This window comes from Heloderma suspectum, chromosome 5, assembly GCF_057233095.1.
Source record: "Heloderma suspectum isolate Gila_16-S chromosome 5, 16-S_ref, whole genome shotgun sequence".
Lineage (NCBI taxonomy): Eukaryota > Metazoa > Chordata > Lepidosauria > Squamata > Helodermatidae > Heloderma > Heloderma suspectum.
In genome coordinates, this window is record NC_139462.1 from 6,796,625 (window position 1) to 6,820,173 (window position 23,549).

The 23,549-nt window shown below is 50.2% G+C and overlaps 1 protein-coding gene across 3 annotated transcripts; it reads right to left on the minus strand.

The window, feature by feature from the left end:
• Positions 1–36: 36 nt before the first annotated feature.
• Positions 37–23,549, minus strand: PCED1A (PC-esterase domain containing 1A). 3 transcript variants are annotated; one of them, XM_084860182.1, is made up of 9 exons: positions 23,480–23,549; positions 18,181–18,295; positions 17,909–17,988; positions 14,164–14,396; positions 13,125–13,275; positions 5,062–5,308; positions 4,355–4,588; positions 2,112–2,345; positions 37–1,255 (listed from the first exon to the last, which is right to left on the minus strand). In XM_084860182.1, exons 1-9 carry the CDS (start codon positions 23,483–23,485, stop codon positions 1,026–1,028), a joined length of 1,530 nt encoding a protein of 509 aa, XP_084716308.1. In that variant the 5' UTR covers positions 23,486–23,549; the 3' UTR covers positions 37–1,025. The 3 variants fall into 3 exon arrangements, with proteins under 3 accessions (XP_084716308.1, XP_084716309.1, XP_084716310.1); XM_084860183.1 differs by lacking the exon at positions 4,355–4,588; XM_084860184.1 differs by lacking the exon at positions 2,112–2,345.

A 23,549-nucleotide genomic window follows, 5' to 3' on the forward strand; every position in this document is an offset into this window, starting at 1 on the left:
AAGACGAGAGCGCACACACAAAAACAACGCTACAAAGAACAAGACAAAACGTTGGTTTTAATTTTAAAAACAGACCACCCCCGCCCCCAAAGGTGACTAGAAGATACAAGAACGCTTTGCCACAAAATTCAAGAGCTTCTCTTCTAAATAGACATTCTAAGAAAGCAGACAGGGCCCATAGTGAGAAACCTCCAAAAACCAGACGAATCAATACAGTAGCCTTCCCCAACCCAATGCCCTCCAGATGAGTTGGACTGCAACTCCCATTATTCCCAGTCAGCATGATGGAAGTTACAATCCAATACATCTGGAAGGCATCAAGTTGGGGCAGGCTGCAGTACAAGATGAGACACAGAACTTTTTAAGTTTGCAGAAGTTGCAGATGTGTGTATATATGAATATAAACCATTCAAACAGTTAAATGTGTGGCTCAAACCCCCCTAGAGCAACATTTGCCACTGCCCACAGTGGCCCAAGAGGGGCTCGTGTACAGGATTCCCTCATTACTTCCAGGAAGGACACTTTTACCAAAAAACTGATACCAAACACAAGGAGATTCAAATCCAAACAGCCAGCTTGCTCTCGGAAAAATACAATGAGGCAGCTAGGTCTGACGCAGGAAAAGCTAGTTGCCCATCTGAGGACGAGAACCCTGGCTCCAACATAATTGCAAAGGGGCCACAGGCCTTCTCTTGGTCCCGGGTCAAGACTCCCAGAAATAGACTTGGTGCTCTAAGCACCCAGCGGTGGCAACAGGAGCATACCCCGCATAGGTCTTTCAGACACAAAAAGTGGCGCATAGACAGAGACAGATGGCTACCATAGCCAAGCCCCTTGGCCACAGACAGGAGGACCACCAGGGCCGCCATGGAGAGGCCCTCTCTGACACATGCAGGCACGAAGAACCAAGTCAATCTTGGCGCATGCAGCATGGACTGCAGAGAAATGGTCTTCATGGTACAGCCCTTCCCAGCTCGCCCCTGTGCCCCGGAACAGCTCCTTTGCCCAGCCTGGGCAGTTTGGCTTCAGTAGTGCTTGGTGAGGAACTTGCCGCTCCTCTGGTATGGGGTATCGTCCCTCACGTGGAGGGTCTGCCGGCGCATGACATAGCTGTGGTGGTGCTCGATGACCAGGCGAGCTCTTCTGTGCCAGCGGCTGGACTTCGGGGGGATGTTTTCTTCATCGTGGGAGGGATACGGTGGAAAGAGGCTCGGGTCAGCCCTCTCAAAGTGGTGGAAGTCATTAAGCGCCACAGCTATGGAGAGAGCGAGAGAGAATGAAAGAAAGCATGGGTGTGGCTTAGAAAAAAAGGACCATAGGCCAAAACAGGCTTCATTCACTTACAACAAAACAGACCATCAGAAGTGCCGCATGGCGTTACCAGTTGCCGTGCGCTTAACTTTCAGACCTCAGGTAGGGATCCGTGATCTGGAAGCACCCTCACATAAAATGCTCTCCCTTCCTACGTGTAACAAAATGGGCCTGTGTGAACAAAAGCTCCTGCAGTCCTTCCACCTGACGTCACTCCCCTCAGGGAGTAGGACTGATGCAGCCACTAGGCTGCCCCCTCCCTAGCTTCTGGCAAAGGCCTCTGCCAGCTGGTGGGGAAAGCGAACTGCAGAACAGAATGAGAATGAAAAGGGTTGAATGGCTTTCGTGAAGTTCAAGAGGTAATGATAGGATACATAAAAGAAAAAAAATTCCAGCCTGTCCCAACCAAGTGCCCTCCAGATGTGAGGGACTACAATTCCCACCCCCAATAACCATGCCGGCTGGGGATGGCAGGAGTCATAGCCCTAGCCCAACGTATCTAACATATGTCCAGATCTGATATATAGCTGGCCAGAAATTAAACCAGCTTCCTCCCACCTGGTGCCATCCAGACATGTTGGCCTTCATCCAGCAGCTAGCATGGCCAATGGTCAGAAATGCTGGGCATTGCAGTCCAAAACATCTGGAGGGCACCCAGTTGGGGACGGCTGGATTAAACTGGCTCTCTTGCTGAGGGGAAAGATGGGCAGGCCTGGCACCATGGCTGAATTCCAGGCAGCAATGAGGGAGCAGAAGTCAGAACCGCAAGGGATCCTGGGAGAGAAGAAAACTGAACATACCGTCCAGGTGGAACGGTGGGAAGCGGGAATCCTCAAAGCTGGTGAATCCAGAGGAGGGCTCAGCTGACCCCCAGTTGCTGAGGAAGAGGAAGGAGTCATCGTGGAATACGAGGGGGTCAGGCCTGCGGACATCATGGTGGTCAGGGGATCCCTGGGGAGCGCCGGGAGCTGGTGGCCGTGGCAGTATCCGCTGGAGGTCAAAGGGCATGGTTGGCCTATTATCCCACACTGGGCCTGTGGAGTCGAGGGAGATGGTTCAAAATGGCTCCTCTGCGGCACCTGGACTAGGCCTCCCTTTCTGCAGGCCTGGCAGATGGCTCTAGAAGTTGCTTGGGGCGTGGAGGGCAGTGCCTGCCTGCCAGAACCCACAACTTTCTCTTCTCCCCACAACCCCAAGTCACTTGCGCCGCTTTTCTCTCAGGTGCCATTGCGTGCAATCCCGTTGTCATTGCCCCGTCCAGCGCTTGGACGAGGGTGCCATCCCCCGTCCTGGGTGAGAAACCTCTGCCGTGTCGCAGGTAGCCTTCCACAACCTGGTGCCTTCCAGATGTTTTGGACTACAATGCCCAACATTCCTGACCAGGCTGGCTGGGGCTGATGGGAGATGTAGTCTGACAAATCCAGAGAGTGGCAGGATGGTGGAACAGCTGTCCTATCCTAACCCACGTAACCTATTTCCAGGTCTGATATACATTATGGCGGAAACTAAACTGACTCTCCGCTCACTTACTGTTTTTCTGAGTTCTGAGCTTCAGGAGGGCAAACCTCTGGACAGCCCTTCCCCAAACTTGTGCCCTTCAGAAGTTTTGGACTTCAGCTCCCATCAGCTCCAACCAACATGGTTGGGAATGTTGGGGAGTTGTCCAAAACATCTGAAAGGCACCAGGCTGGGGCAGGCTACCAACACCCCAACGTGCTGCTTTATCATTTAAATCCCCAACCCTTTAGAAATAAACCAACAAATAAGTTCTCCCCAGGTGGCAAATGTGTTCAAACTGATTTAATAAAAAGAAATACATAATTCTGCATGCACAGGAAATATCTTATGTGGGAGGACATTCTGATGTCCGATTCCTCCACCTGCAGCCCAGAAAGTTGTACACCACCACACGGGGCCATTGTCTATTTATTGCAGCTTGTAAGCTGAACAAGCATGTGGTGCCTGGAACAGAATCTGGAACCCCGAGAATCCTCCAGTCCAGGGCCGTTGAACCCTTTTCAGCCCTTGGGCCAAATGCAATTTCAGAGACACTCTCGGGGGCCATGTTCCAGTGGTGGGTGGAGCAAAGTGCAAAGGGGCGGGGCCAAAAGCAAAAGGGGCAGGGCCAGAAGACCAAAAAAGCAGCATATTTTAGCATAAAGCTCTTCCTGCCGATTTCAGGAGGGGCATGTCAGCCTTAGACTGGGAAAAAAACGTGCAAAAGCTGGGAGACACCAAACTATCAGTGGTTGAGGGAAAGGAAGTGAGGCCAGGGGAGGGAGGCATGGCCATCTGCAGAGCCGTGGAAGGCTGGATTCGGACCCCCAAGCGGGAAGGATTTTGCCTGTGAGGCTGAGGTTTGACACCTAGTCTCACCTCCTTTTTTTACTTTTCTAGTCCCTATGGCTGCACAGGGAACCCAGAGCATGGGCATGCAGCATCTGACAAGAATCAGAGAAGAGAGAGGCTGTTTACACAAGTAGCTCGGCCTACCAAAGCTATGGCTCCCAGCCACATCCCACTGGCTTCCGCCACACCGCCACAAATGCTCAGAACGTTGCATTCACAGCAGTGTGCCAGAAGCCAATAGGGAAAGAGCTCCAAGAGAGCGCCATGGCATTAACACACGCATGGGTGCCAGTGTGGCGCAGGAAGCCTGCGTAAGCCGACTGACAGTTTTGGCTTCGGCGCATGGCTGTTCATCACGCAATCAGGCCTTCAGAAACGTTACATTTGGGGCAGCCCTCACACAGTTAAAGGGGGCGGGGGCAAGAAGTAAGAGGATGGTGGTTGGGAACTTCCAGAACACTGTGCTTGTCAGTGGTGAAAGTGGGCAGGAGCCAATGGCTGCTCTTCCCCCGACCTGGTCCTGCCCACCTTCAGCCACCGTGGAGGTGAGAAACCTGGGACAGACTTCTGAACAAGATAAAGAGAAGGTGGCAAGCCTGGCATCATGGCTGACTTCCAGGCAGCTCTGAGAGAGAGGAAGCCAAAACCCCAGGGGATGCTGGGAGAGCAGGAAAAAGTTGGCCTCTGAACGTACCGTCCAGGTGGAACGGTGGGAAGCGGGAATCCTCAAAGCTGGTGAATCCAGAGAAGGGCTCAGCTAACTCCCAGTTGCTGAGGAAGAGGAAGGAGTCATCGTGGAATACGAGGGGGTCAGGCCTGCGGACATCATGGTGGTCAGGGGATCCCTGGGGAGCACCGGGAGGTGGTGGCCGTGGCAGTGCCCGTTGGAGGTCAAAGGGCATGGTTGGCCTATTACTCCACATCGGGTCTATGGAATCAAGGGGGACGGTTCAGAATGGCTCCTCTGCGACACTCAGAGCAGGCCTCACCTGCCCAGCCCTCACTTTCTGCAGGCCTGTCATGGCTCCATCACCAAGGAGGGAGAAGGAGATAAAACACAGGGAGAATTAAGAACAAAAGAAGAGCCCTGCTGGATCAGACCCAGGGTCCATCTAGTCCAGCATTCTGTTCCCACAGTGGCCAACCAGTTGCCCAGGGGAAACCCACAAGCAGGACAGGAGTGTAACAGAACCCTCCTGCCCATGTTCCCCAGAAACTGGTCCGCGTAGGCATACTTCCTCTGAGACTGGAAGTAGCATATAGCCATGAGGCTGGGAATGATGGGAATTACAGTCCAACACATCTGGAGGGCGCCAAGCGGGACAAGGCTGGCGTCGACAATCCGAGGCCAGGCCCCTTGCACTGCTCAGAAGAGCCGAGAGCCCCGAGGCGGCCTCTCACCCTTCCGACGCCGCGTGTCCGGGATGATGACGCCCCACGCGTCCGCCACGTGGGCCAGCAGCAGGTTGGTGATCTTGCGATGCACCACGTTGTTCCAGTGGACCCCGTCCTTGACGCGATTCCGCAGGTCGAGCCGGAAGTGGTAGTGGAGGTCCAACACGTCAAAGAGGTGGAAGCCGGCTAGCGTGGCGCCGTAGAAGTTGCCCTCGATCACGTCGTTGCGGAGGGTCTTGCTCAAATGCTGCAGCTGGGAGGGAACGGAATGCAACGGGCTGAATTCTGGGGGAAAGGGGGGGAAGAAGGGAGGGTTGCTACAGTGGGGGGCAGAACTGTAGGCCTCGGCAAATCCAGCCACAGCCATTCATTCATTCATTCATTCATTCATTCATTCAAGTTTTACTCCACCCAATAACCAACGTTTTCAGGGTGGATTGCATAACAATAGAAAAGACTAAAATACAAGGAGTTAAAGGTATAGCATACAATACAGTATTTAAAAGAAAAATACGCAGTACCAAACAGACAGCACAGGAAGAGAGAAAACAGTCATAAAAAACTAGAACTCGATCTCTAAAATACCCGGGAGAAAAGAAAGGTCTTTGCCTGGGGCCAGAAAGACGACAATGCGGGGGCCAGGCAAATCTCTTCGGAGGGGGCAGCAGCCCACCCGGCTTCCCTGCCCCTGCCCCCACCCCCTTTCCCCCCTCCAAGGATTGTTTGGTGGTTTCCTAGGTTTTGTGCAGTTTTCTCCCCATTCTAAAAAGATAAAGAGAGCATCTCTACACCAGCCTAAAATCCTGCATTTAAAATGGGGCTTTCTACTTCCATTTTAAATGCAGGATCACAATGAATTCCCTTTACAGGCGCTTCCTTCCCCCCCCCCCCCGCTTTTCCCCTTATCTGAGTCTTTGATATGTTTTGTTACACAGCCGCTAGCTGGCGCTGTGGTCGAGTTCCTCTTATTGCAAGTTTTCCTCTTTTCCTGAGGGAACTCAAGCGCTGTAATTTGATCGATCGTTATCTCTGATCTTTTAAAAAGTGGTGTAAAGGTGATTTAGTGCAGGAGACACCCTGGAGGTTCGCGACATCATCTAAAGGGCCCGCAAACTTCCGTGAGTGACCAATCTCAACAGCAGTATAAAAGCTCAGTGTGCAGAAGCCCTGAGTTACTGGCCGTAAGAGCTTTAAGTTAAGATATGCAGGCATACTGGCCCCATCGCACCTCTGGCCTTCAGCCTTGCCCACCACTGGAATGCGGCCCCCAAGAGCTTCTCCAAAATGGAATGTGGCCCCCCCAGCTAAAAGAGGTTCTGTACCCCTCTACGACAGATTAAGACCAACAGATAGCCCTTTAAGCCAAGAGGTGCCAAATGCAGGAAAGCCACAGTGACCGGAAGGTACAGAGCTGCAGCCAAGTGGTCTAGGCGTGACTGGCACATGTCCACTGAAGTGCTCACTGAGTCAAAGCTCTTTCTGGTAACTGCCACCCCCAGACGCTCAGTACAAAATTTAAACGCATTAATTAATTAATTAATTACATGTCTACAGCGCCCAATAGCCAAAGCTCTCCGGGAGGTTCACAAAACGAAAGACATCAAATGCAACAACATAGTAAAACAAGGGGCAGCACCCGATAGTGTCATTCTGCAAATTTAAATAGTGTCAGCAGAGCGCCAGAAAATCTTTCCATCGCACAAGGGGTTGTACCTGCCGCGTGCACAATGTAAATTTACTTGGATTCTCTTCTTGTGCTTCAGAACCTAGTTTCTGCTAGCACAACATCATTTGGCACCAGCAGAATGACACAGTTGGATACCGCCCACTTACACTTGAAACAGAATACAAACCAAGTAAAAAAAACAAAGTAAAAGCCACTGGCAGTGCAAAGATCCAAAAACACAAGAATGAAATTTTTGAAAGCAGAGGACTAAGGTGCCTGGGAAAATAAGGTTTTCACCTGCTGCTGAAAAGGGCACAAAGTAGGTGCCAGGTGCGCCTCTCTGGGGAGAGCATTCCTCAAACAGGATGCCACCACTGAGATGGCCCTCTCCTTAGTAGCCCGATCACCTCGCATCAGAGGCACCCACAGGAGGGCCCCTGAAGATGACATTAGGGCCTGGGCAGGAGTATATTGGGAGGAGACAATTATTCAGGCCACAAGCTGTTTAGGCTCTGTAGGACAATGCCAGGACTCTGGATGAGAGACAACCACACACAACCTCCATCCTTCCTCAGAGGATGTGTCCCTCACTCTGTGCTGGGCAGAAGAGAGAGACCCTTCCACTTGTCCTTAGTGTGCGCCAGAGGACTTGGCGGAGGGCTGGGGTTGGATTCAGAGACGGCACTGAGGGGAAAGCCACATGAACGGGCAGTGACTGAGCGAGACTTTCACTGCTTTGAACCACTTCCGAGGCCAGCCCAACCCCCTGTGCTGGACCCTATCACCTGTACATGCCAGAGGACTGGGGCAAGAGCAACAGGGCTGGCTGTGAAGCAGCACCCCCACCCCTCAACACACACAAATTATGTTCATTCTTCCCTCACCCAGTAACCTGCAGCTGAACACATGCGCTGTCCCATCTGGGGTGTGCCACTGCAGGCTCTTCCGTGGATATATGGCCAGGGTTGCAGCTGCCAAGGGCCCAACCGCGACAACAGGGATTTAAGAGCCTCCTCCGAGGGCAGAACGGCGGGCTGAAAGGGAACAGCGGGGGCTGGCGAGAAAGCCAGAGGTCCTCAGCTGCCCACCAACCCAGGCTCGGGCGCAACGCATGGGCAGCAGCCGTTCCTGCTTATTCTAAGCCTGCCCTGGAGGAAGGAAGCCTTCTTAGCAGGCTGCCGGGGTGACTTTGGCTGTAGGACTGGATGAAGCAAGAGCCTGGAGCCACCCACTAGGGCAACCTGCTGTTTCCTGTCTCCGACCTGAGCAGAGCAGGGGAAGCTGCTCCAGCTGGTCTAGGGGCGATACAAGCAGGCAAGCTCCCAGAGAGCGAGCGAACAGAGCGAGCGGACGGGGACAGCAAAGAGGAGTTGGCCTGGGGAGGTGCAGTGGAAGAGGAGACAAAGGCACAATGTGGGACTCTACTGTTAACCTGCAGTGAATAGAGGACAAAGCACAGGCTATCCCAGTACAATCAGAAAGCTAGAAACATAAAGGCAGTCGGGACTATGGAAGGACAAGACTCTCCAGTGGTGGTGACCTGAAAGGCGTGTGCCATGATTGTTTTCTTGCCTGAGATCAACATGGCCTACACCTGCAACAAGTGAAAGTTGATCATGCTGCTGGAAGAAAAAGAGGACTGGAGCGGCGACTGTCGACCCTCCAGGGAATAAGAGAAGATGAAGAGTTCTTAGGCTGGTGGAACTACAGCAGCAAAGTGAAGAACAGAAGCTAGAAGAGCAACAGCAAGCTGAGGAAGAAGAGGAAAATGCTGAGGCGAGGAAAAATGAAGTAGAGGATACTCCTTGGGAAAGGGTGACAGTTATCATAGAATCATAGAATAGTATGGTTGGAAGGGGCCTACAAGGCCATCGAAGGAGAAGAACTAGACGCCACTCTGCACCAGTGGAGGCAGTGGAGCTGAGGAACCGATTCCAGGAACTTGCGGATGAGACTGGAGGACAGCCTGCAGAGGAAGAATCACAGGGGAACCTGCATGAGAACGAGCAAGAGGCTGAAGTTCAGTCAAACAGAGGAGAGGAAACCAAGGCCTGCAACAAGAAGGAAAGAGTAGTAGTAGTGGGAGACTCCTTGCTGTGTGGGATCGTAACCCAAGTATGTCCCATAGACCCATGGACTTGCCAGGTATGCTGTCTCCCAGGAGGGTGGATTAGAAGCGTGACTAAGGGTTGCCTGCACTCATAAAGCCCACTGACAGGTATCCCTTTCTTCTCATCCATATGGGAACAAATCATACCACCAAGTGGAACTACAAAGAAATCACATCAGACTTTGAAGCTTTGGGAAGGAAACTCGAAAACTTTGGGGCCCAGAGAGTTTTCTCATCCATCCTTCCAGTAGTTAGAAGAGGGATAGAAAGGGAAAGAAAAATACTCCGGGTGAATAACTGGCTACAAAGGTGGTGCCGGAACGAGAGATTTGGATTCTGGAACCACGGGCTATACTTCCTGGAAGATGGACTGTTGGCAAGGGATGGGTTGCATCTCACAAGGGCTGGGAAGAATGTGTTTGGCCACAGCATGAAGAACTTCATCAGGAGGGCTTTAAACTGAATCCTACATGGGAGAGAGATGTAAAACTGGGGGTAACAACGGACAAAGGCTCATGCACCACAATGGAGAGAACAGCTCGAACAGCTCCCAATAAAAAGGTAAAGGTAAAGGTGTCCCCAACCAGTCGTGTCTGACTCTAGGGTGCAGTTAGGCCTGTTTCTAAGCCGAAGAGCCAGTGCTGTCCGAAGACGCTTCCGTGGTCATGTGGCCGGCGTGACTGAACACCGAGGTGCACGGAACGCTGTCACCTTTCCCGCCGAGGCAGTACCTATTTATCTACTTGCAATTTCTTGCTTTCGAACTGCTAGGTTGGCAGAAGTTATCAAAAACATGTCGGAAAAAAAGCCAGACTATGAAGCACATGGTCTTTGATGTCTATACACTAATGCCCAGAGTACGGGAAACAAACAGAACGAATTGGAACTCTTAATACAGGAGAGACATTATGACTTGATAGGTGTAACTGAAACTTGGTGAGACGACTCCCATGACTGGAATACAGCAATTGAAGGATATAACTTGTTCAAAAAGAACAGAAGGAACAGAAAGGGAGGTGGGGTTGCACTGTATGTGAAAAATACGTATCTCTGCACAGAAATACAGGAGTATGAGCTGGGTAGCCCCATTGAGAGCATCTGGGTTAAAATAAATGCAGCAAAGAATAAAAGGAACATGGTGGTCGGAGTCTACTACTGGCCACCCAATCAAGAAGACAAGGATGGAACCTCTGAAAAGCAAATAGCCAATGTTTCAAGGAAGCATGATGTAGTAGTAATGGGGGACTTCAATTTCCCCGATACCTGTTGGGAGACAAATTCTGCAAAACATGGACCCTCCAGGAAATTCCTGTGTTGCTGATAACCTCCTCCTACAGAAAGTAGAGGAAGGAACTAGAGGATTGGCTATCCTTCACTTGATCTTAGTAGCAGTTACAGGAACTCTGGGGGAAAGTGACCATGTTATACTTGAGTTCTTGGTTCTAAAGGAAGCAAAAGCTGAGTGCAGCCAAACCTGTACCCTGGATTTTAGGAAAGCTGATTTTAATGAACTCAGAACAATGGCAAGTAAGGTCCCATGCCAAGCAACTCTAATGAGAAAAGGAGCCCAAGATGTGTGGGAGTTTTTAAAAAAGGAAATTCTAAAGGCACAATTACAAACAATTCCAAGAAAAAAAAGTGGAAAACAACAGAAGAAGCCAATGTGGCTTTACAAAAAGCTTAGGGATGACCTGAAAACAAAACAAAAAAAGACACACATAGGAAGTGGAAGGAAAGACAAGCTACAAAGGAAGAGTGCAGGCAGGTAGCACAGAATTGCAGGGATGGCGTCAGGAAGGCTAAAGCTGAGAACGAGCTGAGGTTAGTGAGGGATGCTAAAAACAAAAAGGCTTTCCTCAGCTACGTGCATAGTAAAAGGCAGAGAAAAGAAATGGTGGTTCAGCTATTAAATAAGGATGGCAAAACGATAACAGACGACAAAGAAAAGGCAGAGGTGCTCAATTCCTACTTTGGCTCAGTCTTCTCCAGAAAGAGGGTTTATGACCCCCCTGGCAAAGGCGAAGTACAGGCTGAAGGAGCAGGATTGCAGCGTGGGATTGATAGGCAAATGGTCAAGGAACACCTAATTATTTTGAATGAGTTCAAATCCCCAGGGCCCGATGAACTGCATCCTAGTGTAATAAAGGAACTGGCAGAAGAACTCTCAGAACCGCTGTCTATTCTCTTTGAGCAATCATGGAGGACGGGTGAAGTGCCAGATGACTGGAGGAGGGCTAATGTTGTCCCTATCTTCAAAGAGGGTAAAAAGGAGGAACCTGGGAACTGCAGAACAGTCAGTCTGACATCAATCCCTGGGAAAATTCTGGAGCAGAGGATAAAGCAATCCACCTGTAAGCACCTTGACAACAATGCAGTGATTACTCGAAGCCGACATGGATTTGTCAAGAACAAATCCTGCCAGATGAATCTGATCTCGTTTTTTGATCAAGTAACCTCCCTTGTGGACTGTGGGAATGCTGTAGACGTCATATACCTCGACTTCAGCAAAGCTTTCGACAAAGTGCCCCATGATATCCTGATGAGCAAACGAGCTCAAAGTGGGCTAGATGAAACAACGATCATGTGGATCCACAGTTGGCTACAGAATCGGACTCCAGGAGTGCTTATCAATGGGACCTTCTCAAACTGGGGAGAGGTAACAAGCGGGGTCCTGGGCCCAGTGCTCGTCAACATTTTTATTAATGACTTGGAGGAGGAGGTGCAGGGAATGCTGATAAAATTTGCAGATGACACAAGAGTGGGCGGGATAGCTAATACTTTGGAAGACAGAAACAAAATTCAAAGTGATCTGGATAGACTGGAGCGCTGGGCAGAAAACAACAGAATGACATTTAATAGGGATAAATGCCAGGTTCTGCACCTAGGAAAAAGAAACCAAATGCACAGTTACAAGATGGGGGATACGTGGCTCAACAACACTACAAACAAGGAGGATCTTGGAATTGTTGTCGATCACAAGCTGAATATGAGCCAACAATGTGATGTGGCTGCAAAAAAGGCAAATGCTCTTTTGGGCTGCATTAATAGAAGCATAGCTTCCAAATCCCGGGAAGTACTAGTTCCTCTCTACTCAGCACTGGTTAGGCCTCATCTGGAGTACTGTGTCCAGTTCTGGGCACCACACTTTAAGAAGGATGTAGACAAACTGGAGAGGGGTCAGGGGAGGGCAACAAAGATGATCAGAGGACTGGAAACAAAGCCCTATGAAGAGAGACTGGAAGAACTGGGCATGCTTAGCCTTGAGAAGAGAAGACTGAGGGGAGATAGGATAGCGCTCTTCAAGTCCTTGAAAGGTTGTCACAGAGAGGAAGGCCAGGATCTCTTCTTGATCATCCCAGAGTGCAGGACACGGAATAATGGGCTCAAGTTCCAGGAAGCCAGATTCCGGCTGAACATCAGGAAAAACGTCCTGACTGTTAGAGCAATACGACAATGGAACCAATTCCCTAGGGAGGTAGTGGGCTCTCCCACACTGGAGGCATTCAAGATGAGCCTGGACAGCCATCTGTCAAGGGTGCTCTGACTTGGATTCTTGCCTTGAGCAGGAGGTTGGACTCGGTGGCCTTATCAGCCCCTTCCAACCCTACTATTCTATGATTCAACTACCTCTGGCCTGTGGAGGCTTGGGCAACCTCTGTGGGCCCTGCCTCTGGGACCAAATGGCAACAGGCGCATGCCCCTGCCCCCTTGACATCTCCGGCCCCCTGCCCCTACCATAGAACATCTCTGTGGGCAGGGGTCTCCAGGCACCCGACCAGCAGCTGGCGGAGAGTCCGAGCTGTGCCCTCGGAGGCTCCCCACCCGCAGCTCGAGGCACCTGTGCCATCATGGCCCCACAGGAGATGACCCACGCACAAGACAACACAAGAGTTCTGTTTGTGCCGCTACAGCTCAAGGGACGTCTGTTTCATGCGCCAGCTTTTCAACAGCCCGAGTTATGCCCCCGCACAGGAAAACAAAGTGGCAGAAGTTTACTTCAGGCTTTACAAGAGAGTGAGCAAGCGCGGCCACAGGAGTTGTGGATCATTATTACTGCAATTAAACCAACAGATGTTATCACATGAACGACTCATTCTTCCCTAGTCCGACTCGTCTTCTGGCCTCGTGTCCACGTGACTCTCTGCACTCACTCCTCGCCCTTCCTACCTTCCTTGTGCTCCGCCAGCTGAACTCAATGGATTTTGGACTACCAAGGGTGCTGCTCTCGCTCTAAAGCAACCCATCCGCCACCCTCCAAAGAGGCAAGGGCGCTCCCCCGCCCCCACTGCTTACCTCTGGTATAAGGAAGCCTCCAGTGACCTTGGGGCCCAGGGGCATGGTCATGTTCCAGATGACCAAGCAGGATGATGGCAGCACCGCATCCAGCTGATTGAAGGCCGTCTCCAGGTTCACACGGTACTCCTTCATGGAGGACAGGCCGTACCTGCCGGGAAAGGTGACGGGATCAGGGCTCGCTGGGCAAGCCTGGGCCAGGCCTAGCCAGTCCCCCTAAGATGTTCAAGGGCTTCTCCTTCCACTTGTGGCCAATGGTGTAGCAGAGCCCAGGCTCCCAGGGTGTACCCCCCCCCAACACATACTTCTTGATGAGTAGAGCCCTGAACCTCTGAGGCTTCCCTGCTCAGTGGTGGTCAGCGGTAATCCTCATAAAAGATGGAGAGAAATGGATTTTCCCAGCAACAACATATTGCGCTGAGCTATCCCTGTTCTAATGCAAAGTATTTGGGGGTGGCTTTGTCTTGAATGGGCTATGAAAGCCCATGGGCTTTACAACAGACCTGCTCCTGCTGGAGACAGAAACTGTTACAACTGGTTTGTTGACTTCTCCTGTCGCTGAGAAAAGAGAAACCTTGAGCTGGTGGTCTTATGTTGTTTGGGAGTCATGCTGTGTCCATCTCTCTCCCTTTCTCATGCAGTCTCAGGTCGCTCCAGCCAAAGTCCAACATGATATCCGCCACCCTGCCCTTTGCCGGCTCACTGTTTTATGACTCTCAGCTGATCGTAATAAATGGGGTATTAGGCTATGTGCCGCTGCTCTTGGGGGCAGGGGGTGATGTGGAGAGAGAGCAAGCGACAGAGACACCAACACAGCTGGCTGCATTCTGGACTCTTATTTTATGTAATTGGTACATTTCTATACCTCCCAACAGCCAAAGCTCTCTGGGCAGTTCACGGCCATTCTGGGGGGCGTGGCTACAGGATGAGCACCTGCACTGCCATATCTACCACGACAGCCCTGCTTGGGGCACTCCAGCTGAAAGGATCCCGCCAAAGCCTGCCAGCCAGCGCCTCCCCCATCAGAGAACAGGCCTACCTCGAGACATCCCAGACGCAGGAGTTGAGGATCAACACATCCGGCTGCAGCCCAGTCCGAAAATCGTCCAGGATGCTTTCCAGGTATGGCGAGTACACCCGGGTGAGGAAGTAGAAGCGGACGAGGTGGTGGGGGGTGCAATACTGGCGCACCTCCCGATAATGGGTCCCGTTGTGCAGCCCGCCCAGCACCCCGCCTTCAATTAAGTGGTCGTTTTCAAAGCGGAGATCCCCCTGCAGGGAGAGGGTAGTGGAGCAGCATGCTATGGATCTTGCCCACTCCTCCTCACGTCGCTCCCTCAGTCTCAGCACCGCCCTCCCCAGAGGTGCTGGATAAGACTACTGGCTCTCAAAACTCAGAGGACCCTGGTGATGAAGAGATGCAGAAGCCCACCAAACCCCACCCACTGAAAAGAGGGCCGCCACCAGCCCACACAGTATACGCCAAACAGCGAGTCACAAGCAGAGAGACACTGCCATGCAGGAGGGCTTCCAGGGCAATGGCTGTTGGCGTCTCTCGTGTGTGTGTGTGTGTGTGTGTGTGTGTGTGTGTGTGTGTGTGAGGGAGAGAAGCTGTAAGCTGCAGGGGAAAGCAAAGAGTTAGAACCAGCAAAGGAACGGGCCTGGGCCAAAGAAGGACCAGGGTAGCTTTGATCTGTGCGATGAAACCAAGCAATTTGAGCAATGAAACAAAAGCCTACAACAACAAGAGAAGGGGAAGAGGAGTGGGAGACTCCTTGCTGCGTGGGATCGAAACCCAAGTATATCGCGAAGACCCATGGACTCGCCAGGTATGCTGTCTCCCCGGAGGACAGATTAGAGACGTGACTGAAAGGTTGCCTGCACTCATAAAGCCCACTGACAGGTATCCCTTTCTTCTCATCCATGTGGGAACAAATGATACCGCCAAGCGGAGCTATGAAGAAAACACATCAGACTTTGAAGCTTTGGGAAGGAAACTCGAAAACTTTGGGGCCCAGAGAGTTTTCTCATCCATCCTTCCAGTAGTTAGAAGAGGGATAGAAAGGGAAAGAAAAATACTCTGGGTGAATGATTGGCTATGAAGGTGGAACCGACGAGAAAGATTTGGATTCTGGGACCACAGGCTATACTTCCTGGAAGATGGACTGTTGGCAAGGGATGGGTTGCACCTCACAAAGGCTGGGAAAAATATGTTTGGCCACAGCATGAACAACAGAAGGGCTTTAAACTGAATCCTACGGGGGAGGAAGACGTAAAGTTGGGGGTACAGCATGGCCCCTCCAGGAAATTCCTGACTTGTGTGGCGGATAACTTCCTCCTACAGAAAGCAGAGGAAGGAACTAGAGGATCGGCTATCCTTGACTTGATCCTAACCAACAGAGATGACTTAGTGGATAAAGTAGCAGTTACAGGAACTCTGGGGGAAAGCGGCCATGTTATACTTGAGGTCATGGTTCTAAAGGAAGCAAAAGCAGAGTGTAGCCAAACCCTGGATTTTACGGGTTTGACCGGAAACAAAGCCCTCTGAAGAGAGACTAAACAACTGGGCATGTTTAGCCTTGAGAAGAGAAGACTGAGGGGAGATAGGATAGCGCTCTTCAAGTCCTTGAAAGGTTGTCCAGAGAGGAAGGCCAGGATCTCTTCTTGATCATCCCAGAAAGCAGGACACGGAATAATGAGCTCAAGTTCCAGGAAGCCAGATTCCAGCTGAAGATCAGGAAAAACCTCCTGACTGTTAGAGCAATACAGCAATGGAACCAATTACCTGGGGAGGTGGTGGGCTCTCCCATGCTGGAGGCATTCAAGATGAGGCTGGACAGCCATCTGTCAGGATGCTCTGACTTGGATTCCAGCACTAAGCAGGGGGTTGGACCCGTTGGTCTTATAGGCCCCTATCCAAGTCTACTAGTCTATGATTCTGTGTAAGCTGGTGGCCCTCAGATGCTGGGGCAGAAGTCCAGTGGGAAGCACAGGCTTTCAAGGAGCATCTGGTGGGAGATTCAGGACAGAGCCAAGGGAGGCATTCTTCACACAGCACACAGTTAAGCTATGGAAGTTGCCACCAGCAGATGTACTGATGGCCACCTCTTTGGATGGCTTTAAAAGGGGGTTGGGCAAATTTATGGAGAAGAAGGCTATCCATGGCTACTAGTCTTGATGGCTACGTGCTACCTCCAGGACCAGAGACAGTATGCCTGCATGTACCAGTTGCTGGGGAACATGACCGTGGTGGTGCTGTTGCACTCATGTCCTACTTGTGCATTTCCTGGACACCTCTGCCTGGCCACTGTGGGAACAGAATGCTGGACCACATCGGCCTTTGGTGTGATCCAGTAGGGTTCATCTTATGGAGGAAAGCGCCAGCTGGATTGGCAAACCCCCCATCATGCAGGGAGCATGACTGCACCATCATTGGCCCATTATCCTGATCTGGTTTGGGAAGAAGGAAGCTCATGGGGAGGCGGTGCTACTTCGGGCTTATGGTGATGTTTTCTTGCAAGTAATTTCAGGAGATGGTGGAGATATTTCTCTTGTAACGCTAGTATGGAATTGTATGAGATCAATATATTAAAACTGACCAAAGTCTGGCTTGGCCAAAGTTAGGGGGCCGTTATAAATGAAAAGCTTCAAGCAAAAACAGGCGAATTAAGAAGAGGAAGTAGTGACTCCAAGGAAATGAGATACAGAAAAGAGGAATCTAGGACGGAACAAGAACTAGACATCTGCTGACTCAGTAGTGAGAAAATAGTTACCAGGAGGCATCATCTTGTGGTTAAGACTGGGGTACATGAACAGAGGCGGAGCACAATTCCCTTAGCATGGAAATTTGGGGTGTTCTTTGGAGGACATGGGACAAGAGAGAAAGGGCATGACACAGGTGACATGAAGGGGAGTTACGGAGAAACATGAGGAGGTGGGACTGAAAGAGTACAGTAACCCATCACATCATGCATCAAGCTCAAGTGCAAGAGTATGAAAGCGAAGACCCCGGGTAGGGTTGCTTCTACCAGGGAGTTACCTCAGTCAGCAGATACACTGAGCATTTGCTTGAAGCAGAACTATAAGACTAGCTTTATTTTTATTTTCTGCAGTTGTGGGAGTGGATGCACGAGCTTTAACTACTCTAAATAAACTTTTCTTCTTTAAATTAAGCTTGCAGTACACAAATCTGCTCTTTTTAGTTGAAGCGTACACCTCACGCCCCCAACAAACTCTCAGTGGGACTCAACATGAAACGTTTCACCCTCCCCACCCCCCGAGGTTTTGAGAGCAGGGGGCTCTTGTCTGTGGGCCCCTGCTAGGGTGTACCCCATTGGCAGATGCCCGACCATGCCTTCCCTTGACGCTGGCCTTGCTCACGAGCAGCCTTTCAGGAGCCAGTGATCTGTGACAGCCTACCCCGAGAGATTAGATTTTATCCCTGTGCAAAGCCAGCCCTGTGAACTTGCACGCTTGGCCAGCAGAGGGAGCATCAGAGCTGACTCCAGAAGGATAGGCCAGGCCAGGCACCCCCAACCCCACCTCCACTAACCCACCCCCCACTCCCATTTTCACTTTGCACCAGAGAATGCCACAGGGAGCGTAAGACGGGTTTCAGCTTGTGTGCCTGGCCACTTTCAGGTGTTGAGGAGCCTGGCTTGAAGACACCCACACCCACACCCCTTTCTGGAGCTGGCCGTAAGGAGCGCTGAGCGGCACCTCCAGTTGCTCCAGAAAGCAGACATCACTTTCCCCATGTGGAAAGAGGAGCCTCCGCTGGATACCTTGGCCTTCATCTGGGTAGAGGTGAGCAAGCAGTCATTCTGCAGCAGCCGGATGAGGTCCTTGTATACAGATCTCTGGACTGCAAAAGAGGACAGGCACAAAACAATGAGGGCCGGCCGCTCGCTGCTTCCTGCTATGCCGCAGTCCAAGCTGTGGGGAGCAACTGCGGAAGGGCTGGCCTAAATCAGGGATGGGCAGAATGCAGAGCTCCAGGTGGAGCCCGCTTCCTCCCACCCCAAAACCCCAGGGCCGTAAGGATTGTCACACTCACTCGAGTCGCCTAGGATGACGACAAACTTGTTGTGCAGGAGCTGGCGCACCTCTTCCGAACTGAAATTGAGCATTATTGAGGGGCTGCAGTTTCCCAGGCAAGAGGAGCCCAGCACCTACCAGGGAACAAACATAAGACATAAAGGAAAAGAACACACGGACATACACCCAAGACAGCCTTCCTCTACCACGCTGGGCGGGAGGAGGATGGGAGTTGTAGTCCCAACACATCTGGAGGGGGCTGGGTAGGGGAAGGCGGCCCTAGAAAGCTCTTCCGCACAAGCCCCACTGAAATGAGTGGGGTCAGACCCTCCTCCACACCCCTTCATGAACTCCACGAGATTAAAAAAGCCACCAGGTTTAAGGAGCACAGCCTTTGCTGCAGTGGCCCCCTTCTTCCATGAAGGTTGTGCCACAAACTCCCTTGGTAGGTCAAAATCAACTTTCCTATAACAGTGTCTCTGGGGGGCCATAAAACCAATTTATTTACAAGTAAAGGTGCAATCCTACACAAGTTTAGAATTTTAAAAAGTCCTACATCTCCCATCATGGCTGGCTGGGGCATACTGGGAGTTGTAGGACTTTTTTCTGTCTAAACATGCATAGGATTGCACCTGAAGACACATAATCGTAAATGTAACTGCTAAACATGGTTCCTTCAGGTTCTGTTCTGAATTTGAAAAGGTAGTTGCAGGTAATTTATCCCGAGGAACATTAAGTTGACTAACATGGTAAGAGTTAGAAAACAAGAGATTAATATTTATAGAAAACGGGAGTCTTTTTATCATTTCTTGGAATGAGAAAGCTGAGGAATCATGAAAACCCATTCCTTTACTGGGGATGATTAAACGTCAGTTTTGGTATAAAAACTGTGTTGAAATTATCAGTACTGCTTTTAATTTGTTACTATCTTTTGACATTAGAATTTGATAACTCTGAGCAGTATTTGGCATTATTATGTATCAGGTATTATGGAGGGAAAGATTCAATTTTTTTTAAAGCCTATTTATTTTGGAAGGCATTCTGGCAGCCGGAACAGTTTGTTCATAGTTGATTCTCTCGCTGCTGTGCTTTAAAGAGCCTTTTTGCTTTATTGCATTTCATTTGGCGTGCATGTAAACAGCTTGGCGCATGGGAAAAGCAGCAGCTACGCATTTGAAAGTAAACAAATCCTCAAAACCCGGGACAGGCAGGTTGGTTCAGGACTGCAACAGATCCTCAAAACCTGGGAGAATCACCACCCCTCCAGATACCCAACGTAAACGAAAAGCAAAGAACCCCCAGCAACTAAAGATGTGGTTAACGGCAGAGACTGTGGTGTCTGGCAGATTAAATCGTGCAAACCTCACACCCAAAGCTCTTCTTTCAACTAGGGCTGGCCGTTTCAGAGATGCACATCTGCTTCTCTTCACACCTGGTAGATCTTAAGCCAGAGGCCTTGGTTACAGGTGCTTCAAAAGGGGGGAGGATTCAAGAGGGACACCAAAGCTGGAGCAATCCTAGGCACATTTTCTTAGGAACCCATTGAACCACTCCACGTGGCTGTTTCAGAGTTAAACTTCACAGGGCCACCTACATAAAGCACGTTTTAGACTGGGAGGAGTCACTTGTGAAGATCATCAACGCAAGACAAAAAGCTACAGAAAGCCCCACAAGAAACACTGCAAAAGTTTCAGATAAAATGTTGTGGCAAAAACAGCAAACAAACCCGGTAACAGACGACCTGCAGTCCACCAATTTCTCCAATTAAGCCGGGGGTGGCATAAGTGGGGCTTTCCTCATTTTATACATGCAGCAGCCCTGCGAGGTAGGTCAGGCTGAGAGGCAGAGACTTACCAAAGTCACTCACCAAGCTTTGCACAGCTGAGTGAAAGTTTGAATCCTCAGTTCCAGTCTGCTATATATATATATATATATATATACACACACACACACACACACACATCAGGATGGCTCTCCAACAAAATGCACGCTAACATAGCCACCCTTTTATAATTTAGCCCTTCGCAATTTAGCAACACAAACCCCAGAAAAAGTGGGTTTTAAAGAGACAGATGGCCTTCCAGAGGCCAATGAAGATTTTTATGCTTTCGCTGGCTGCCTTGAAAAAGCAACCGCAAGTCTTTTGTGTGTGGGGTTGTTTTTTTTCAAGTTAACATTTCAGAACCAGGAAACATGCAAAGCACTCTGAAGTGACACTTCTGAAAACCGTCCCTGTCTTCTCTTCAGCTTCCCCAGTTGCCAAACACAGCAAAGGGTTAAACAAAGCCCCCGCATCACAAACCGCTCCTGAAGCTACAGGGAACCAGGCTACCTGGACGCTGTGGAAACCCCAGAAAGATAGGAGCACTTACTTCCAAAAGGATACAGCACACACCCCAAATTACTGGGATCAAATTAGCCGAGAAGAAGAAGAGCCCTATTTACGGTTTCGCCTGGATTTAAAGCCAAACAAAGCAGCCAATGGGAAAGCAGGATTTGGTCACTACATTCACCCAGGTAGGGAGTTTCCTAGCTTAGTTTGCAGGTTAAAGGGAGGTGGATCCAAAATACAAGGAGTCTTAAGAGCACAGTCCCATGCATGTTTAGACAGAAAGAAGTCCTGCAACTCCCAGCATGCCCCAGCCAGCTTAGCTGGCTGGGGCATGCTGGGAGTTGCAGGACTTCTTTCTGTCTAAACATGCATAGGACTGTGTCCTAAATGGCTGCGATTCTCAAACCACTTGGTCCAGGACTGCAATGGACTAGCATGGAATGGAACTGGGTCGAATCATTTGTGTTACATGTTTGTGTGAATTATTTTTTATGCTAATTTGAGGCCGTAGTAGCAAGATGACCCAATTTTGCTCAAGGTTAAGATTATAATTGCATGGCAGTGAGCAACTGGGAAAAGGGGACGACGGTAACAAATCTTTCTGCTTTCTCTTGGCCTTCATCTAATCATCCGCGAGATAAGAATGCACCTCAAGGCCAGCGCTAGGCCTTAAATATTGGAAGGAACGTTTCTGGTATTCAGCTTTTGATAAATGCCATGGAAGCAGATGAACCTAAAAGGGGTGTCAACCAACTTGTCTAATAACGGGGCCCTTTTTGGAATGTTCAGTGGTTCAACACTCACCAGCCATTTTATAGAAAATGCTTTCATGTATCTGTTTATTACATTTGTACTCCACCTTGCCGAGGTGGCTAACAACGGTAAAATTTTGTCTTTCTCCTGGCAGGCAGAGAGGTTTTTATTCAGGCAGGACTTTGGCGTATAAGCTGCTCTGTTGCTGAAACAGGTTTTTAACTGCTGGCTGGGGCATGCTGGGAGTTGTAGGACTTTTTTCTGTCTAAACATGTATAGGATGGCATGGGGCCCTTAAGCATCTAAAGGCGCAATCCCATGCATGTTTAGACAGAGAAAAGGCCTACAACTCCCAGCATGCCCCAGCCAGCATAGTTGGCTGGGGCATGCTGGGAGTTGTAGGCCTTTTCTCTGTCGAAACATGCATGGGATCACACCCTAAATTAAAAGGGAGGCATGGATCTCCAGGGGCCTTTTGTCCCTCTGCCAGATGCCCTGGAAGGGGCTACACTGCCATTACGTGTCTCCTGTCTCAAGACAAGCAGAAGTCTATGACAGACCAACTCCGAATACCACTCTTTTAAATACAGAGCAAGAGGGAGAGATGACCAGCTTTGCAGCCCAGCAATGCCGAGAGGACTCTGTCCTGCAGCATGAACCTGCACAAGCTTCAGAGCTCCTTTTCTGGTCTCCTCTAACCCAGTGTTGGCTCCAGAGTTGGGGGCGGGTGGGGGCGGGCAAGATGCCAGCAAGAGCAAGGAGAGCTAGCGGGCTGGGGCAGGGGTAGCAATGGCCCCCTTCCTGGGTTGTGGGCCTCAGCAGGTGCCCAATTAAGTGTACCTCTGCCACTGGCCCTGCTCCCGCCTCTGGAGGCCGCTTGGATGGCTACCAGTAAGGCAGCCTTCTCTGTGGCCACGCCCAAACTATGGCACCCTCTTGGCTCTCCGTTAGGCACCCACCCAAGGCCATCCTGTTCTCTTGTACATTTTGGTGGTACTTCAGATCCTTCAGTAGATTTTTGCAATGCTTTTTATCTGCTACGTTGCTGCTTTTATCCTTGTGGATTTTACTATTTGGGGCACGGCACCTGAGCTTTTATTTTGGGATTTATAGGATCTGTATTGTTTTTCACTGCAAGTACCTTCAAGGCAGCTTATAGTAATTAGGAGTATGAAAAACACTAAAATGCAGCGCCCAAACCAGCAAAATAGAAATGTAAGAAATAAAATAATAAATATAAACAACAAAGGTGAAAGCACCAAAGCCAGCAGATAGAAACAGTACCTAAAAACTACATCAAACCTACCAGTCCCCAGATTGGCATCAAAGCCCTTTTTTTAATGGCCTGCCATTAAGATCTTCAAGACTGGCGGGCATTAGGCACAGACTTCTCAAAGGTGGCCCCTAATCTGCGGAACACCCTCCCAGGGGACCTATGGTTGGCCCAACAGTTTTGTCCTTCAATAGGGCTTTGAAGACTTCTCTGCTTCAATGGCTTTGGCTACTGGGCAGTATAGAAATGTAATAAATAACTGAGATTTGAGATTATTTTACTGATTCGACAATTTTAGATGGCTACTGTGCCAGCTTGGGACTATGTTTTAAACCGATTATGAATTCGTGGGTACTTTTGCTCCTTTCGAAACTGGTATTTGTAACTTGGATACAATTTGTAAAGTACATACAGCGTGTTGTATTAGTGGAATTGTGACTTTCTGATTCATACTCCTTGAAATCGGGCCGCCTCTCTCCTCAAAAGCGGCCTAAAAACATCTTAAATAGAAGATAATAAATGAAGGTGCAATCCTATGCCTGTTTAGAGAGAAAAAGTCCAAGGGCTTTCTGTCTAAACATGCACGGGATTGCACCCTAAATATAGCGCAAGTATCTGAAATACTACTAAAGGCGTGATCAGTCAGGATGGCCGGACTTTGAGTGGAGCTGGAGAGCAAAGGCGGGCCCAAGTGAGAACACTCCCGCGTGTGTCTGTATTTAAAGGCCGAGAACCTTTCCTTGGAAGGGAGCAGATGCAGAACCCTCACCATACAAGGAGGGGTTGCATTTGGGCCTGATCCTTCAACCAAAGAAGAGCCTTCGTGTTCTACGGAAAGTCATACGGAGCTTCCCCAACCCTTTCTCCCTTGCAAGAACAGCCCCCCACACCCGGACGCGCGCGCGCGCATTCTTGGAAGGCCAGACTCCCTCCCCCTTTTCCTTTTTGCATGCAACCTACCGGCATTCACACGCCCTGCACTCGCAGGCCAAACACGTGCAGAGACCCCAGCTGGCACTCCCACCCCCCC

Excerpts from the sequence above, each read along its gene's own strand:
- PCED1A (XM_084860182.1), bottom strand. Across the intron at positions 13,276-14,163 it reads TGCGTCTGGGATGTCTCGAG|GTACGGCCTGTCCTCCATGA; the intron begins GTAGGCCTGTTC and ends CTTTCCCGGCAG. Across the intron at positions 2,346-4,354 it reads CCCACCGTTCCACCTGGACG|GCCCAGTGTGGGATAATAGG; the intron begins GTACGTTCAGAG and ends TCGACTCCACAG.